The sequence below is a fragment of the Oncorhynchus kisutch genome, linkage group LG5 (assembly GCF_002021735.2).
Source record: "Oncorhynchus kisutch isolate 150728-3 linkage group LG5, Okis_V2, whole genome shotgun sequence".
Taxonomy (NCBI): domain Eukaryota; kingdom Metazoa; phylum Chordata; class Actinopteri; order Salmoniformes; family Salmonidae; genus Oncorhynchus; species Oncorhynchus kisutch.
The window spans coordinates 6,765,906-6,784,396 of record NC_034178.2 but is presented as its reverse complement, the minus strand read 5'-3'; the positions used below and the strand labels follow the sequence as shown (position 1 = coordinate 6,784,396).

The window sequence follows — 18,491 nt, the reverse complement described above, 5'->3', positions numbered from 1 at the left end:
CTGTTTTTGGCCATTTTCTGGTGTTTTGTGGTAGAAAACTGAGCAGGTCGATGCAATGAACACAATTTTGTGACGCTTGTATTCAATTGCCACTCCCTGTTTCACACAATGACCTTCCTTTTCCCCTGTCACAAAGGGATTTATGGCTGACTTAAAAATAAATCGTCAACCCTGTTATTTTATTTGGCACAAAATAGGCACTTAAGTGCCAAATATTTTACCTTTTGAGATTTTTTTTTATTACGTTGATGACAGAATGTTAAAATTACGTGAAATCTAAAGTTTTTGGGGGACTAAGTTACACTTCTCAAAAGGCACTTATTTGTGCCAAATATTGGCACAAAATAGGCACTTAAGTGCCAAATATTTTACCTTTTGAGATGGGATTTTTTTTTATTACGTTGATGACAGAATGTTAAAATTACGTGAAATCTAAAGTTTTTGGGGGACTAAGTTACACTTCTCAAAAGGCACTTATTTGATGGAATGACCTTACTAGTTTGCAGAGGTATGTTTTGTAGTGTTCATGTTTGCAACAAACCAATACCTTCAAGTGTACCAGGTGGTTCATGAACTCGAAGTTAGCTCCAGGTAGAAGTTGCCCTTAGAGTCAACTTGCCTCTACTCCTAGAAAGGATGTAGCATGCAGTACTATGTATTTACATTTTGGACATTACTCAATGAGACCGCTGCTATTGCTTGCCACCAATTACTTTATTTCCACCGCTCTCTGGTTTCCACTAGTTACCACAGCCACAAAGTAAGAATGGGCTTTTCGTAAAAATTCATGAAAAACCAAATGAGCTTTTTGGTCTTATTTTTAAGGTTAGGCATAAGGTTAGGTTAGCAGTGTGGTTAATGTTAGGGTTAAATTAAAAACACATTTTAAGAAGATACGTTTTAGAAATAGGCGGGGATTATGACTGGTAACTAGTGACGACCCAGTTTGGCGCTAGGTAGCTCGTGGCGTGCAACAGCACAATTCCGACTCGAGATCGGTGATTGGCTGACATAATTCTCCCGGCTGTCTTTCTTGTAACCTAACCCAGTACCATGTGCGTGCAACCAAGTTTACACAACAGGAAATAAAGTAACCGTTTTGAAGACTGGAGCTAGCAGACTTTGTCGCACCGCACGCGTGGAAGTTGGCCAAGCCTTTGAATAGAGCCAGCCGGAAAATATGGAACCGGTAAAAAAAGATGCGAAGACGAATCCATCGGCAACAGCTAATCTTTTCTCACAGGTATTCTTCTGGTAAGTCAACAACCTTCGCCGCCGGGTTATTGAAATAAAGTTGAGCTAGGCTCTACAGGTAGTCGTTATAGTGTTTACTGAAAGTGGTACCGTTAGGATATTCAAAACGTATTCGATACATTTTAGTTTGAGGGGTTAAATGATTTGCTGATTAATTGAATTAGGTATAACGTCATAATAAACACTTATAACTCAAATCACTAGTATGGTTTAACACAAAGTGCGTTTTACCCATGTAATTCGATGAGTTTCCCCACCGAGAAATCACCATTTCCGGTTGATTCATACAGTCTTGGATTAAGGATGATGCCAAATAAGATTCCAGTAATTTATGAATCAAGAATATTGTTTGCGCAAACTAGGCTATTAATCGCCATCTCATTTGTCTCGGTAAACCTCTGCGAGAAGGGAAAGGATGGATGCCTCGTTTTGACTGAATGAGACAAGCTGTGCTTTATATTTGCATTAAAGACTCACTCCAGCAATATTTAGACATTTCCTGTTGAAAAACAATACACCAGTCCCACGTATAAATACAGTAATGTACAAATGGGTAAAACAAATGTTTTGAGCAAAATCGTTTTTTTTTCGAGTGCAAATGAGCTGAAAAGGAGATTGAAGTAGGTCTTTAAAACATAATTTGCTGTTTGCTAAGGCATTTGCTGACAATTTGTACATTTTACATGCACAGTGCACACAGTTGGGTACTCAAGCATTTGCAATAAATGCTTTTTACAAAGACATGCTACCAGTAGGCCTATGTCACAAATAGAGTAGATTGTCTACTGCAGTGGAAGCTTGGAGAGGTAGTGGGAGATGAAGAATAAACAACTTTTTACATTTTTTTTGTTCAACTTACTCTTGAAAGTTGTAATAGTATAATGCACAAGGTGCAATTTCGAAATTGGGTAGTACATCAGCACTTTTCCTCTTGTCTTTGCAGACCTTAGAGCTATTTATAACTTGTCAGAAATGTCCAGGTGATGTTCACCAATTATGAAAGTAGTCATCGGGGAAAAATTGATAGCTACATATCGGGATATTATTTTTGATGTATCGTTTTGACTATCCCAATATTTTTGTGCTAGTTTGCTGTACCAAATCTCCAGTATTTTTCCTTCATAGCTTGTTCCCCATCTTTTTAAATAGGGAGCCAATTCATTTCAGCACTTTTATTTCTATGACGGATCAAAACTCGTTTTCTGATAGCTCTCTTGTCCCTCTGCAGCAGACATTTGGTGAGCAATATGTTTGGAACATTGAATCACAGTATAGAATCACAATGCATATAATATCGGCACCTAAGTATTGGGATAATATCGTGAGGTGCCTGGTAATTGCTAGCCCTAGATGAAAGGGGGGCATGGGTGAAAAAGTTTAGGAAGCACTGGTCTACTGCAAGATTTCCCAAAATTGGTCCTGGGGCCTCCCTGAGTGCAAGTTTTTCCCCCAATTTGTTCCCCACTAGCACTACACAGTGACTCAAATAACTAACTCATCATCAAGATTTGATTATTTGAATCAGATGTGTAGTGCTGGGGGGGGGGAACAAAACGTGCACCCGGGGGGCCCGGGACCGAGTTTGGGAACCCCTCGTCTAGTGCATGCATTGCTCTGCTCATCCTGAATGTAACACTACATGTATTGAACTCTTCATCTCTACCTCTTCTCTTCCCTTTTTCGTTAGCTGGCTAAATCCTTTGTTCCGCATTGGATACAAACGGAGGTTAGAGGAAGATGACATGTACAAAGTGCTTCCGGAGGATGGATCTGAGAGACTGGGAGAGGAACTACAGAGGTATGGCAAACATCATTCTGAACTAAGTCAGAAGTGGCCTGTTGAATTGTGGTTAATTAAGGCCAAATAGAACGTAATAGCGGAAGGGTCTTCCAACCAGATGTTTATCCTCCCACTACTATACACCAAGCATATCATGACAACCATATTCTGTTGGCTGTTTACCCTTTGATAAATAGATGGAAAGGAGTTGCTGCATTTAACATGTCATTGTTAATATTTTACAGGCTGCCTGTCCTGCCTGCTTTCAAGGATGATTGTGAAATAGCTCAGTAAAAGGAAGCATGTAAATGGAATAAATGAGAAAATAATGTTGTCTAGCTTCACCTATCCAACCTGGACTCAATTTGTAGGATTTGGAATGTACATTTGTATCCCTCCATTTAGTATGATATGTTACCGTACAAATGGAATAATGGTCGTACCACATCATAGAAATTGGATGACTGAATGTATCAAGCATCTTGGAGGATGTATAGTATTATACGTCTTGCTCTAAGGCCAGGCTTCTTGGTGCGTCATTAGCATTTGTGGCTAACGTTAGCGGCTAAAGCAGCAGGTTAGGAGTATTAACTTAAATTCTCCATACCTGCAAAGTAGAGGTTAAGGGGAACAGTTAGCTAAAATGCTACAGTTGTCCCCGACGCGACTAAAACATGTAACCTTTGAGTTGCTGGACGTACCCATTCTCCCCGACCAACCACCCAACTTTTGTTTCTGTCTTAAGTAACCGGACCATTATTCCATACGCAACATAGCGTATCATACTAAATGGAGGTACACAAATTTAACTAAAATATCCCACGTCTGTTAAATGTGGTCAGGCTGACCAATCTGTTGCCTTTATCAAAACAGGGGTGTCAAACATAGGAGGGGTCCAATCTGGCCCGCAGGTAGTTCGAATAATAAAAAACGACTTGTTTTTGCAGGGAAAATGACCTCGATATATTTTAAAATGACAAATCAATGTAGTTACGTCAGAACTATTTAAAGGTGTTCCATGTCACTCATTTAAATGTAAAGAAATTGCTGTACCAATCCTAGATTGTCCATTTGTATCACCACATGATGCAATGCAGAATTGAACATCCAGGTACCTATAGGGACTTCTTGCGTCGTAGGTCCTCGCCTCCTTCTCAATACTCATTGGAGAGGACATGACAAATCAAGTAATTTCAATTGCGATTCTCCCATAGTAAAATAAAAGCCGTCTTTCCTCAGGCACTGGGACCATGAGGTGCAGAAAGCTGCTAAAGAACTCAGGCCTCCCAAACTCACCAAAGTCCTCATCAAGTGCTACTGGAAACCCTACGCAGTGCTGGGGATCTTTACTCTTATTGAGGTATGTAGAAAAAAACATGACTTGTGGAAGACTTACCGGTACCCTGTCCTGCTAGGGAATTTCAATTTTATATATCAAGCTGTGGATTCACCTCATATCCTCTGTATTCTCTACCTCTTCTCTTGTTCCCCCAATAGGAGGTGATTAAGGTGATCCAGCCAGTGTTCTTGGGAAAGCTGATCCAGTACTTTGAGAATTACGATCCTGATAATATGGACGCACTGTATGAGGCCTTTGGCTACGCTGCTGGTGTCTGTCTGTCCACCCTGATCCTGGCTATCACGCATCACCTCTACTTCTTCCATGTCCAGAGGACCGGCATGAAGATGCGAGTAGCCATGTGTCACATGATCTACAAGAAGGTCTTTATAAGAGACACATGCCTACACACCTTTTTTTTCAGGGTCGTTTCTGAACTTGAGCTCGGCTGACTAAAGGATGAGTCTCTCTCTCACACACTCTCACACACGTCAAACTCATTCCACAGAGGGCAGAGTATCTGCAGGTTTTCGCTCCACTCTTCTACTTGATGAATTAAGGTCACTAATTGGTAAGGAACTCCCCTCACCTAGGGCAGTATTTCCCAACCCTCTCCTCGGGGACCAACATACGTTTCACATTTTTGTTGTAGTCCTAAACTTGCACACCTGATTAAATTAGTCATGGGGTTGATGATTGATAGAGTAATTTAATCAGGTGTGCCAGTTTAGGACTATAACAAAAATGTGAAGCGACTAGTGGTCCCTGAGGAGAGGGCTGGGAAACACTGCTCTAGGGTATGACTGCCTTTCCAAACTGACGTGTAGGTATTTTCTTTGTATTGTGACAGTGACAAATCACTTGGTGTTATTTATTGAGTTTGCAATAATTAACTTGGTAATGTCTGTGTCACCCCAGGCCCTGTGTCTCAGCAGTGCAGCGATGGGGAAAACAACCACAGGCCAAATAGTGAACCTGCTATCCAATGATGTCAACAAGTTTGATGAGGTATGAATCCTGTAATACATAAGGGTAATATATATATATATATATTTTTTTTTTTATCACTTTGCATATTGCTGACTTGGTCTAATAGCAACAGCAGAAAAAAGCTTTTGAAAATGAACCTATACTTTTGATCCACTGTGCAGACAGACCCAATCCAATATCAGCTCTGTTACTTCAACCCTGCACCCACCTTGCATAAGTCGCACAAGGCTGACTGAGTTGTTACTTTGACTGGCACCATGCAGGTTAACACTTGAGTTTAATTTTGATCTGTGTGCTGACACCTGGGGTGAAAACGTAACCTATTTTGGCATCTAAAGGGATCTGCTTCTTGGTGACAGACTGAAGTATAGTACTGTACATTCTGATAAAGGTCAGTCACAGGCTTCTCCAGGCACCTGGCAGACACATTAACATTTGAGTTGTTACTCCAGTGTTTCCCAATCCTATTTCCCCAGTACCCCCAACAGTACACATTTTTATTGTAACCCTGGTGGACAAGCACACCTGATTCAACTGCTCAACTAATCATCAAGCCCTCAATGAGCTGAATGAGGTGCGTTTGTCCAGGGCTACAATGAAACCGTGTACTGTTAGGGGTACTCGAGGACCACGGTTGGGAAAACACTGCCCTGCTCCACCCTACTGTTTTGATGCATGTTGTGGTCAATGATTCAAAGTCAAGGAAAGATGCTGCTACATATTACTGTTTAGAACATGGTTGAATGGAACGTACACAGTCCGATTCAGTGACTAGCATCAAACTACAGTGTAGATGAAGCAGACATGTTGAAGATGTAACACAGAGGTCTAGAACTCATGGCTTGTGGGCCACATCAGGCCTGTAAGTCACTGGTGGCCCGCGGGTGGGAATTTGAGACAACTGATGTACAACCATCTCCCAAAATCCTGTTGTCGTTTAGAAATACTCTCACCCTATGAGTTCTAACACATGATTCCCCCCCCTCCCCCCGCTTGGTTACAGGTGACTATTTTCCTGCACTTCCTGTGGGTGGGGCCTCTCCAGGCGGCGGCCGTCCTGGGGCTGCTGTGGGTGGAGATTGGCCCATCATGCCTCGCAGGCATGGCCGTCCTCGTCATCCTCATGCCAACGCAGACCATGTTCGGAAGGCTCTTCTCCAAGTTCAGGTAACACACAATGTAGATAGGAGTTTGAGCTTAAGATTTTTCAAAATAAGGGAGGGAGGGAGTTCGGTGAGTGCCTTCCTCCCTTTTCTTGCCCAATACGAAACCAAATGAACATACCAATGGCTTTGTAAACTGATCTTTGGCCTGCTTTTAGCATGGACCGCGTGAGAACGTAACCCCAGCGTGGACCGCGTGAGAACGTAACCCCAGCGTGGACCGCGTGAGAACGTAACCCCAGCGTGGACCGCGTGAGAACGTAACCCCAGCGTGGACCGCGTGAGAACGTAACCCCAGCGTGGACCGCGTGAGAACGTAACCCCAGCGTGGACCGCGTGAGAACGTAACCCCAGCGTGGACCCCGTAAGAACGTAACCCCGGCGTGGACCCCGTGAGAACGTAACCCCGGCGTGGACCCCGTGAGAACGTAACCCCAGCGTGGACCCCGTGAGAACCTAACCCCAGCGTGAGAACGTAACCCCAGCGTGGACAGCGTGAGAACATAACCCCAGCGTGAGAACGTAGCCCCAGCGTGAGAACGTAACCCCAGCGTGGACCGCGTGAGAACGTAACCCCAGCGTGAGAACGTAACCCCAGCGTGGACCGCGTGATAACGTAACCCCAGCGTGAGAACGTAACCCCAGCGTGGACCCCGTGAGAACGTAACCCCAGCGTGGACCACGTGAGAACGTAACCCCAGCGTGGACCCCGTGAGAACGTAACTCCAGCGTGGACCGCGTGAGACCGTAACCCCAGCGTGAGAACGTAACCCCAGCGTGGACCGCGTGAGAACGTAACCCCAGCGTGAGAACGTAACCCCAGCGTGGACCGCGTGAGAACGTAACCCCAGCGTGGACCGCGTGAGAACGTAACCCCAGCGTGAGAACGTAGCCCCAGCGTGAGAACGTAGCCCCAGCGTGAGAACGTAACCCCAGCGTGGACAGCGTGAGAACGTAACCCCAGCGTGAGAACATAACCCCAGCGTGGACCCCGTGAGAACGTAACCCCAGCGTGGACCCCGTGAGAACGTAACCCCAGCGTGGACCCCGTGAGAACGTAACCCCAGCGTGAGAACGTAACCCCAGCGTGAGAACGTAACCCCAGCGTGGACCCCGTGAGAACGTAACCCCAGCGTGAGAACATAACCCCAGCGTGGACCCCGTGAGAACGTAACCCCAGCGTGGACCCCGTGAGAACGTAACCCCAGCGTGAGAACGTAACCCCAGCGTGAGAACGTAACCCCAGCGTGGACCCCGTGAGAACGTAACCCCAGCGTGAGAACATAACCCCAGCGTGGACCCCGTGAGAACGTAACCCCAGCGTGGACCCCGTGAGAACGTAACCCCATCGTGAGAACGTAACCCCAGCGTGAGAACGTAACCCCAGCGTGAGAACGTAACCCCAGCGTGGACCCCGTGAGAACGTAACCCCAGCGTGAGAACGTAACCCCAGCGTGAGAACGTAACCCCAGTGTGAGAACGTAACCCCAGCGTGGACCCCGTGAGAACGTAACCCCAGCGTGGACCCCGTGAGAACGTAACCCCAGCGTGGACCCCGTGAGAACGTAACCCCAGCGTGGACCCCGTGAGAACGTAACCCCAGCGTGGACATTAGCACACTAGCACATTTCGCTGTCTTGTCAATAAACCAGGTTTTTCTAAGAAATATATAGTGGTCTTTTTTTCTTTTTTTTTAACGTTTTTTTTTGGGGGAGCAGATGGTCAGGGGGCTTGAACACAATTACAAATAATTTGTAGACTGCAAATTGACCGCAATAAGCCCAAACAGATATAATATTTAACTAAATAATAGTAATTTACATTTGTATACAATCATATGCAAGTATCTCTATGTGTGGGAGTACTAAATAAAATCACATGAAGCTGGTGTTTTTACAGTCTTAAAAATTGCTCAGAACTGTCCTTTTCTTGCAGGAGTAAAACCGCTGCCTTGACTGACAATAGGATACGCACCATGAATGAAGTGGTGTCTGGAATCAGGATCATCAAAATGTATGCCTGGGAGAAGCCCTTCTCAGCACTGGTCAATGATGTCAGAAGGTAAAAAAAAGTATAACATTGAAGCTTCTGAACGGATCCCGCTGCACAGAACAAACTCAATATTGAAATAGTGTTAGATTTGTAGATATTGTTACTGTAATAATGCTTACTTAACAAGCGCTATTGTCCAAAGCCCATTACAGATTGTGAAATGTGTTATTTCAAGAATTCTGCCATCACCCATGATTCAATTCAGCTGGTTATCCTGTTAGGATTGCTGACGTGAGTCACGGTCCCATGATGTGTTTTAACCAAATACCTTCCTCTTATTTTTCTGTGATGAGGAATCGACACCAACAACAGCTTCTTGTGATGTTGTAACGCTGTTTAAGGAAATTGTCAAACACACTAACTACATTCATGTCAGTCTCCTGAGGGTTTGTCCAGACATTTTAGATAAGCTTATCTAGACAATGCATTGAGTCCATCTCGTACTTTGTGCCAAAGTAACACTGACACAAATGTATAAGTTATACAAACATACAGTTGTCAGTCAAATCGACTGAAATCCTAGTGATGAACCCTTTTTCATTAGGCTGTGGTGGTGTACTGGGGTATTTTGAAGTACCCATGTTATGATTTTCAATACTGTCAATATATACTCAGTGGCCAATTTATTAGGTACACCCATCTAGTACCGGGTTGGACCCACCTTTTCCTCCAGAACGGTCTGAATTATTCAGAGATTAGAAACTTTGCTCAATTAGTATCAATGGACCTAACATGAGCCAGGAAAACATTCCCCCACACCATTACAACACCGCCACCAGCCTGTACCGTTGACACCAGGCAGGATTGGGCCATGGACTCATGCTGCTTATGCCAAATCCTGACTACCGTTGGACCAGGCAATGTTTTCCACTCAATTATCAAGCGTTGGTGTTGGCGTGCCCATTGGAGCCGCATCTTGTTTTTAGCTTGATAGGAGTGGAACCCCGGTGTGGTCATCTGTTGCAAGGACAGAGGAGTTTTGTGTTCTGAAATGCCGTTCTGCACACCGGTGTTGTACTGCGCCGTTCTTTGCCTGTTACCCCCTGTTAGCTTGCCTGATTCTTGCCATTCTCCTTTGCGCTCATCAACGAGCTGTTTTCGCTCACAGGACTACCACTGACTGGATGTTTTTGGTTTGTCGCACAATTCTCTGTAACCTTAGTCCACTGCCGTTGCTGAGATACTGGAACCGGCCCGCCTGGCACCGACACTCATACCATGCTCGCTTTGCCCATTCTAAAGTTCAATCGAACAGTAACTGCATGTCTGTCTGCTTGCTTTATATAGCAAGTCACAGCCATGTGAATTACTGTTGGGGTGGTGTACCTAATAAACTGGATACTGAGTGTATGTATTTTTTTTTGTCATCTTGTGCACTAGGTTAATAGATAAAGCAGATCTTGTTCTTCATTTTGCCTGTTGCTTATTTGTTTTTCTCATTATGAAGCCCTGCCCCAAAGCAGCTGATTGAGCCAATCATGGTATGTTTGTTTACAAAGAGCACAGAGTTAACGGAAGCTTTCGTGACGACTGTTGTCCAGTGCAAGAGAGGTGATCAAGTTTGCCAACTAAATATCTTACGTTTAACTATCTAAGACGTGCCAAATAAATGTAAATGGTTTGCTAGCTAAGTGGCTAGCCTGCAAGATCAAGATTCTTGGTTACAGCAGAGACGATCAATCCCCTCCTGGATCAAGAACCCTGCTGTCTAATATTTGTTGTGTGTGCAGCAAACCTTTTGACATAGTTGTACAGCTTCATGAGCTGGGGTGTCTGTCCTTGTAATTTGTTTATGTTGACTTGCGCTTGTTCGCAATTAGCATGCGTCCGCTACGGGAATACGCTAGTAATTTGTAAGCATTTTTTTTGGGGACTGTTTGAAAAGAAATGCTGCCCCCTTGTGTGCATTGCCGGGAACCCCATACCCTGGTATGTTACAGTAGCGGTATGAAAATCTGGATACCACCTGACCCTACTTTTCATAACCACCACTATTGTCTTGTGCGGTATTGCTAGAGGGCCTCTGACACACAACCACCATGTACACTGAGTGTACAAAATATCTTTCCATTACGGACTGACCAGGTGAAAGCTATGATCCCTTATTGATGTCACTTGTTGTATCCACTTCAGTCAGTGTAGATGAATGGGAGGAGACTGGTTAATGAAGTATTCTTGAGCCAATTGAGACATGGTTTGTGTATGCATGCCATTGAGGGTGACTGGGCAAGACCAACGATTTAAGTGCCTTTGAACGGGGTATGGTGGTAGGTGCTATGCACACCGGTTTGTGTCAAGAACTGCAACGCTGCTGAGTTTCGCACGGAACAGTTTCCTGTGTGTATCAAGAATGGTCCACCACCCAACGACTTGAGACTCCTCTGCGGGCAAAAGTGGGGTGCAACGCAATATTAAGAAGGTGACCTTAATGTTTTGTACACTCTGTGTATATTACGATGTCCTAAAATGGACAACGGATCACAGAGCTGGCACAAAGCCACTGGCATGTTAACAGGTGTCGACAAGCTCTGCTTCTCCACCTCAGAGCTGTGACATGCTACTACTATCCAGTCATAATGCTGTCTAAATCTGTCACCTGTCTGTTAGTATAAGGAGAACAAGGTGCCCATGGTTTATCCCAGTGATAAAAATACTCAATCTGAGCAATTTTATAAAGGGCTACATACGGATTCCTCGTGCAGTGGTTACTCATGTCTCTGAGTGAATCTGTGATGCACATCAACCTCTCCCCATGCAACAGGGCAACCCCTGCTCCTCTCCTTTTGAATATCCACACGTGTTTACACATACTCGCAGGGCTCAGAAAAGTGGCCAGATAAACCAACAGTCATCAAAGCCATGTTATCAGTGTGTCGTCGTCCTGGTTTTCATGTCAATCACGTAGCATCCTCAGGCATATTTATATGCAGACTTGTTTCTGTGGTCTTATATTTATTGAAATGCTTCCTGGGTTTGTTTATGTTACGGAACTCCTCTCTCCCATTCTTCCCCCAGGAAAGAGATCTCCAAGATCATGTCAAGCTCCTACCTGCGAGGCCTCAACATGGCCTCCTTCTTTGCGGCCAGTAAGATCATCGTCTTCATCACCTTCACCGTCTATGTCCTCCTGGGGAACACCATCTCAGCCAGCCGGGTGTTTGTGGCCGTGTCTTTGTACAGTGCCGTCCGCCTCACCGTCACCCTCTTCTTCCCCTCGGCCATAGAGAAACTGTCTGAGACGCGCATCAGCGTCCGCAGGATCAAGGTACAAAATACATGTGAGCTTCTGAGACTGCAACCATTTTAAGAAGGAGTTTCAGTATTTATTTGTGGTATCATATGGTGAAGTTACTGGGCAGCACACAGCATCTGTAGTTAATCCAAGGTAGAGATGCTATGACGCATTGTCCTTCGTTAAAAAGAAACCATGTCAAATGAAGACGTAAAAGTAGCAAAGAGCTGATGTGAATCATGACATTATTTCTTGGGTGGGTTTAATCATTATCTCTGACATATGTAAGTATTATCTCTGTGTGAACCATACAATACCAGAGCTCTCCTGAGGTTGTGCAAGGCTCGTCTTCTGCACGTGTTGGCTTCCGACAGTGCAGGTGTCGTCTCTGCGCTCGGTTCCTTTTTAGTTAATTTTAGACGTGCTGCCCTGACAGTTGCCTGGATGCCAATGTGAAACACAAGTCCCAGCTCTGGATCTGACCTCCTAAGACTCATTATGTAATCATGTCACATTATCAGGCTTTATGATCAGTGACTGTAAAATCATCATGGGTCTTATCTGAGCCACAGCCAGGCTTTTCATTACTGTAGGTCATCTGATTGTTCAAAGCCAGGGACGTAACGGGCATCATTGCTATCAAGATCTTCAAGTTGTTAAATGTGTCATCTCGATCCAACACGATTGTAAACTAAGCCTGAGATCCATCTCGACGCGGTGGTTTTGTTAACATGAGACATGGCTGTATATCACTGGTTCTCTCTTGTTTCCACTCTCAGACTTTTCTCCTGTTGGATGAGATTTTGAAAAGCAAACATGGATTCCTCCAGGAGGAGAAGCAAGAGCCCAATGTGGAGATCCAGGACCTGATTTGCTACTGGGACACGGTGAATGTTCAACCACTGCCACCCTGACTCCTAAATACAGCTACAGTGCTGTTTACTGATATCTCACACACCTTTATTACAGTTTGACGCTACTTGTGTGTGTGTATACAGTGAGCTCAACGTATTGGGACAGAGGCAATTTAGTTGTTTTGTCTCTACTCCAGCACTTTGAGCTCACTGTATACACACAGATACATACTCCAGATTTGAAATATTACTGAGGTTAAGGTGCAGACCCTCAGCTTTAATTTGACGGTATTTTCATCCATATCGGGTGAACCGTTTAGAAATTGCAGCATGTTTTTGTACATAGTCCTCCCATTTTAGGGGAGCAAAAGTATTTATAAACAAATTCACTTGTGTATTAAAGTAGTCAACAGTTTAGTATTTGGTCCCATATTCCTAGCACACACCGATTACATCAAGCTTGTGTTGGATGCATTTGCTGTTTGTTTTGGTTGTTTCAGATTATTTTGTGCCCAATAGAAATTCATGTTAAATGTCACTTATTGGAAATAAGAATATAATGTTTCTAAACACTTCTACATTAATGTGGCTGCTACCATGATTATGGATAGTCCTGAATGATTTGTGAATAATGATGAGTGAGAAAGTTAGATTATACCTCCAAGACATGCTAACCTCTCACTGTATTACAACTCATATAATAAAGTCTAACCTGAAATGTCCCCTCTCTCACTCTGTACAGAGTCAGGACGCCCCATCTCTCCAGAACCTGTCACTCACAGTAAAGTCAGAGCAGCTTGTCGCTGTCATTGGACCTGTGGGGGCTGGAAAGGTCAGAGGTCATGTTTCTTGGTGTGCCAGCCTATTACATCACTGTATGAGGACAGCAAGGCAACTGGAATATTTATTTGTCTACCGTGTGAATCAGAAACGAGTATTGCAGGATTTGTAAAGAGGTTTTCTCCTCTGACTGTGACAGTGCCTTTGTGTACACTGAGTGTACAAAACATTATGATTGCCTGCTCTTTCCATGAGACTGACCAGGTCAATGCTATGATACTTTATTGATGTCACTTGTTAAATCCAATTTAATCAGTGTAGATGAAGGTGAGGGGATATGTTAAATAAGGATTTTTAAGCCTTGAGACATGGTGCCATTGAGGGTGAATGGGCAAGACAAAATATTTAAGTGCCTTTGAATGGGGTATGGTAGTAGGTGCCAGGCGACTGGTTTGAGTTGTCAAGAACTGCAGCGCTGTAGGGTTTTTCACGCTCAACTCAATATTGGGAAGGTGTTCCTAATGTTTTGCACACTCAGTGTATGTTATCAAGCTCACCTGTTCCCCCTTCAAATTTCCCACAGTCCTCTCTGCTCAGTGCCATCCTGGGGGAGTTGCCTCACGACAAAGGGGTGTTGAAGGTCAAAGGTCAGCTGACCTACGCCTCCCAGCAGCCTTGGGTGTTCCCCGGAACCATCCGCAGCAACATCCTGTTTGGCAAAGCGCTCCATCCTCAAAAATATGAGAAGGTCCTGAGAGCCTGCGCCCTCAAGAGGGTAAGACACACTGAATGGAGCTCTCGTGGTATTTAACGCTGGGAGATTGCTAAATGCAAGGATTGAAGCTCCATTGAGCCCGTTAGATCTCATGAACTTTGACTGCAAAAGAGAACCAACACCTTGGGCTCTAGGTGGTACGCCTTACATCAGAGCTGTCAACACTCGTACATGAACACATACACGCTGTCCTCTCTGCCCTATTGAACACATACACGCTGTCCTCTCTGTCCTATTGAACACATACACGCTGTCCTCTCTACCCTATTAAACACAATGTGAGACTAGATTCAAGGTCTCACAACCACATCCCATGAAACAGACATCTGCTCTACAAACACTTCCTCTTTGATCAGAGGACTGGACTTTTAGCCACACATTCACTTGCCATGGAGAACGCTTCAAACCAATCAAATCAAATGTATTTATATAGCCCTTCTTACATCAGCTGATATCTCAAAGTGCTGTACAGAAACCCAGCCTAAAACCCCAAACAGCAAGCAATGCGGGTGTAGAAGCACGGTGGCTAGGAAAAACTCCCTAGAAAGGCCAAAACCTAGGAAGAAACCTAGAGAGGAACCACACACACAGTGATCTGTAGTGAGTGTCACTTCCCCAACCGTGCACTCTGTAACACTACCACTGTGTACAAGCTGCATTCCCTCTGTGTGGAAGATCATGTCCTGCACATAGTCATTATGGTCCTCCTGTTTGAGGGATTGTGGGTCCTATTAATTCCTGTCGTCTCTGTTGTCCCTTCTGTGTTCAGGACATGGAGCTGCTGCCAGATGGGGACCTGACAGTGATAGGGGACAGAGGAGCCACCCTCAGTGGGGGACAGAAAGCTAGAGTGAACCTGGCCCGGTAAGACCACAGCTCCACTTCAAACCAGAGTAGAAATGAGTTTAGGTACATTCTATAGATGTGATGAATATCCTCCAGTCTCTATCTGAAAGCTTTGTTGTGTCTCAGGGCTGTGTACCAGGATGCTGATATCTACCTGCTGGATGACCCTCTAAGTGCTGTGGATGCTGAGGTCGGGAGACACCTGTTTGAACAGTGAGTTAACCACAGTTTCAGCTAAACAGTTTAAAAAATAAAAATAAATTATACACAACTGAATATTGATGCAATACACTGCTAGAACTACACTGCTCTCGGTACACGTCTCAACATGACTGTAGAAGAGCAAAACTATAGAAAACACAAACCGACTGGGCACACACTGGTTGAATCCAAGTTGTTTCCACGTCATTTCAATGAAATGATGTTGAACCAATGTGGAATAGATGTAGAATTGACTTCTGTGCAAGCGCATCCATTTTGCAGCACCATAATCCTCACTCTCCTTGTCCTTATAAGGGGTCACGGGGATTGCCACAGGGTAGCTCACCAAGTCTAAACAAGATGTGCTACTGTAACATTGGCTAAGCAAGGACAGTACCTCCAAGGATCATGAGCAAAGCATACAGCAATGTATTCCTCTCTTACTTGTAATGCAGTGAATTAACTACTGACTTACTGAAGCATAAACTGGAATGTGTACAGTACTTCCACTATTGTTCTGGGGCGTTATGAAGCATTCTGTTCCTGCTCCTGTCCCCCAGTCCTTTGTTGGTGGCTGGTGATTTATCTGGCAGGGTAGCAGAAAGCCTGGAGCGTTCTATTCCAACCTCCCTGAGGTCTCCATCAAAGCAGCCCTAGCCTCTGATCACAGCAGAGGGGCCCGGTGGGGACCAGTGAGGGTAGGAAGGCAGGAAAAGGAGTGGTACTGCTGCCACTGTCAAGCACACAATGGCAACAGAGCCCTACTCTACCACTTCCTGTCACATGACATGGTCCCCTGGAAAGTGTTCATAATGGAACCAGCAGGGCAGTGACGAGGGGTGGGCAGCACTTTTACTGTGCAGGGCTCACATGTGTTTATTTTTTTATTTTATTTTTTACCTTTATTTAACTAGGCAAGTCAGTTAAGAACAAATTCTTATTTTCAATGACGGCCTAGGAACAGTGGGTTAACTGCCTGTTCAGGGGCAGAACGACAGATTTGTACCTTGTCAGCTCAGGGGTTTGAACTTGCAACCTTCCGGTTACTAGTCCAACGCTCTAACCACTAGGCTATACAAAGCTATAAGGGTTAGAACAGGTTTAAATAGCATTGTAAGTGTAAATCTGTGTTTTTGGTGTGGATGCTGTCACAGACCTGCCAACATGCACACATTTTACCTACCAACTATGCAATTCTGTCCATGTATAAGATTGAGTTAAAAGTATGCAGAAATGAATGGGGCCTGAATTGATTTGAATAAATACATCCACTGAGTAAATCATCCCGATTTGAGCTGCAACACACAGACATGTATGGAGTTTGTGTCAACAGATATGGTGATTTAATACATCATTATTCGACATAGCTGCCCCTCCTGTTTGATGTGATGCTGAGTTTGCCGACTGTCGGCTGTACGTACACATGGACAAATCCCTTTTCGGCTCTGTGTGTTGTGGAAAGGTAAACTCATTGTTTCAAGCGAACGTTAGCGAACATAAGCTGGACATTCAGTGGACTCTAAAGTGTCAGCAGTTCACTCGCATTTGCTAGTGAAAGGAATGAAATGCAAATACTAAAAATAACTGGTCTCATTTGGGCGAGTGTGATATACATTTAATACTGCGTTCCATTAGTTGTATTTTCCACGTAACATTACGAGGATCACGCAACCTGATAGGCTGTAATGATCAAACATCAATATAAACATCTTGGCATTAAATTGAGTGGGGAGTTTAGAAGACTGTGATGAAGAATGAGTGGGGAGTTTAGAAGACTGTGATGAAGAGTGAGTGGGGAGTTTAGAAGACTGTGATGAAGAATGAGTGGGGAGTTTAGAAGACTGTGATGAAGAATGAGTGGGGAGTTTAGAAGACTGTGATGAAGAATGAGTGGGGAGTTTAGAAGACTGTGATGAAGAGTGAGTGGGGAGTTTAGAAGACTGTGATGAAGAGTGAGTGGGGAGTTTAGAAGACTGTGATGAAGAGTGAGTGGGGAGTTTAGAAGACTGATGAAGAATGAGTGGGGAGTTTAGAAGACTGTGATGAAGAGTGAGTGGGGAGTTTAGAAGACTGATGAAGAATGAGTGGGGAGTTTAGAAGACTGTGATGAAGAATGAGTGTCTGGTATTAGCTATAGAGGAAATGCTTCTAAAATGCCTCAAATGTCTAGATTTGAGATTTTATCAATTTCGAAAATCTGAAATTATGTATGCGCTGCAAAGAAATCCAATAGGCACCTTTACCTAGGCTGAAACAGCGGACTCTTCTAGAGAACAGCGTTCAGGTTCCCTTTGTGGTAGCCTACTTAAGCTTTGTGTAGCCATTTTGATCTGTGTCGATGCGATCATATTTTTTCAAAATGATTTTGCTTTTGTTGTTTAGGAACCATGTCTACAAAGCAAATACTTGTGAGCTGGCCCTAATGATTGTCACCTCTCAAACAGGGCCAATCTCCAATTTGCCGGCGCGCATTTGGTACTCTTAAAAAGTCTCGGTGTCTATTTCCATGTGTGTCCAGGTGTATCTGTGGTATTCTGAAGAATAAGCCCCGCATCCTGGTCACCCACCAGTTGCAGTACCTCCAAGCAGCCAATCAGATCCTCGTCCTCAAGGAGGTGTGTTCAACATTCCACACACACTTTAAGACTACATAGGAGCACATATGCACTACCCTGTGCTTAAGTTAATGCAAGGACCCGCACTGCAAGCGGGTATGGTTGGTTACCATGGGTTACTGTAAACACACGTAGGAACACCTGTATAAATGCAGACCGACTTAAACATTACATACAAACTCCGAATGTTTGGTGGGGTGTGACTTTCGTGTGTCTGTTTCAGGGTCACATGGTGGCAAGGGGGACGTACAGCGAACTCCAGCGCTCTGGGGTCGACTTCACCTCCCTCCTGAAGAGGGAAGAGGAGGGGCCACAAGCCCCAGGGGTGGAGACTGAAAGCCGCTCGCCATGCAGCCGCACCCTCTCGCAGAATTCAGAGGTCTCCCACACCTCCTCCATACGCTCTGTTAAAGATGGAACTGAACAGCTTCCGGTGGGTCCCGCCCACTTCCGGTCCAGTCCTTAGATACTGTCACTAGGAGCATTTTCACTCTGCCCCTGATATTTTGTAGCAAAGCAGTGAGTGAATAAAAAGTTACCTGTGCTTGCTCTTTTTGTCCACAAGGCAGTGCGTACAAACTTTTAGTAGAAGTTTGCCAGTCAGCAAAAT

General features: G+C 44.5%; 1 protein-coding gene across 1 annotated transcript in view; it reads left to right on the top strand.

Annotated features, from left to right (window-relative positions):
- The first annotated feature begins 1,013 nt into the window (after nt 1-1,013).
- Nucleotides 1,014-18,491, top strand: part of LOC109890582 (multidrug resistance-associated protein 4-like) — a 28,521-nt gene continuing 11,043 nt past the window's right edge. The window contains exons 1-15 of the mRNA XM_031824315.1: nt 1,014-1,254; nt 2,942-3,052; nt 4,274-4,394; nt 4,532-4,756; nt 5,292-5,381; nt 6,367-6,530; nt 8,462-8,587; nt 11,594-11,843; nt 12,590-12,697; nt 13,407-13,496; nt 14,028-14,219; nt 14,989-15,083; nt 15,192-15,278; nt 17,785-17,881; nt 18,105-18,314. Of these exons, the coding sequence (XP_031680175.1) occupies nt 1,181-1,254; nt 2,942-3,052; nt 4,274-4,394; nt 4,532-4,756; nt 5,292-5,381; nt 6,367-6,530; nt 8,462-8,587; nt 11,594-11,843; nt 12,590-12,697; nt 13,407-13,496; nt 14,028-14,219; nt 14,989-15,083; nt 15,192-15,278; nt 17,785-17,881; nt 18,105-18,314 (2,040 nt within the window). The 5' untranslated portion in view covers nt 1,014-1,180. The remainder of the gene's footprint in view (nt 1,255-2,941; nt 3,053-4,273; nt 4,395-4,531; nt 4,757-5,291; nt 5,382-6,366; nt 6,531-8,461; nt 8,588-11,593; nt 11,844-12,589; nt 12,698-13,406; nt 13,497-14,027; nt 14,220-14,988; nt 15,084-15,191; nt 15,279-17,784; nt 17,882-18,104; nt 18,315-18,491) is intronic.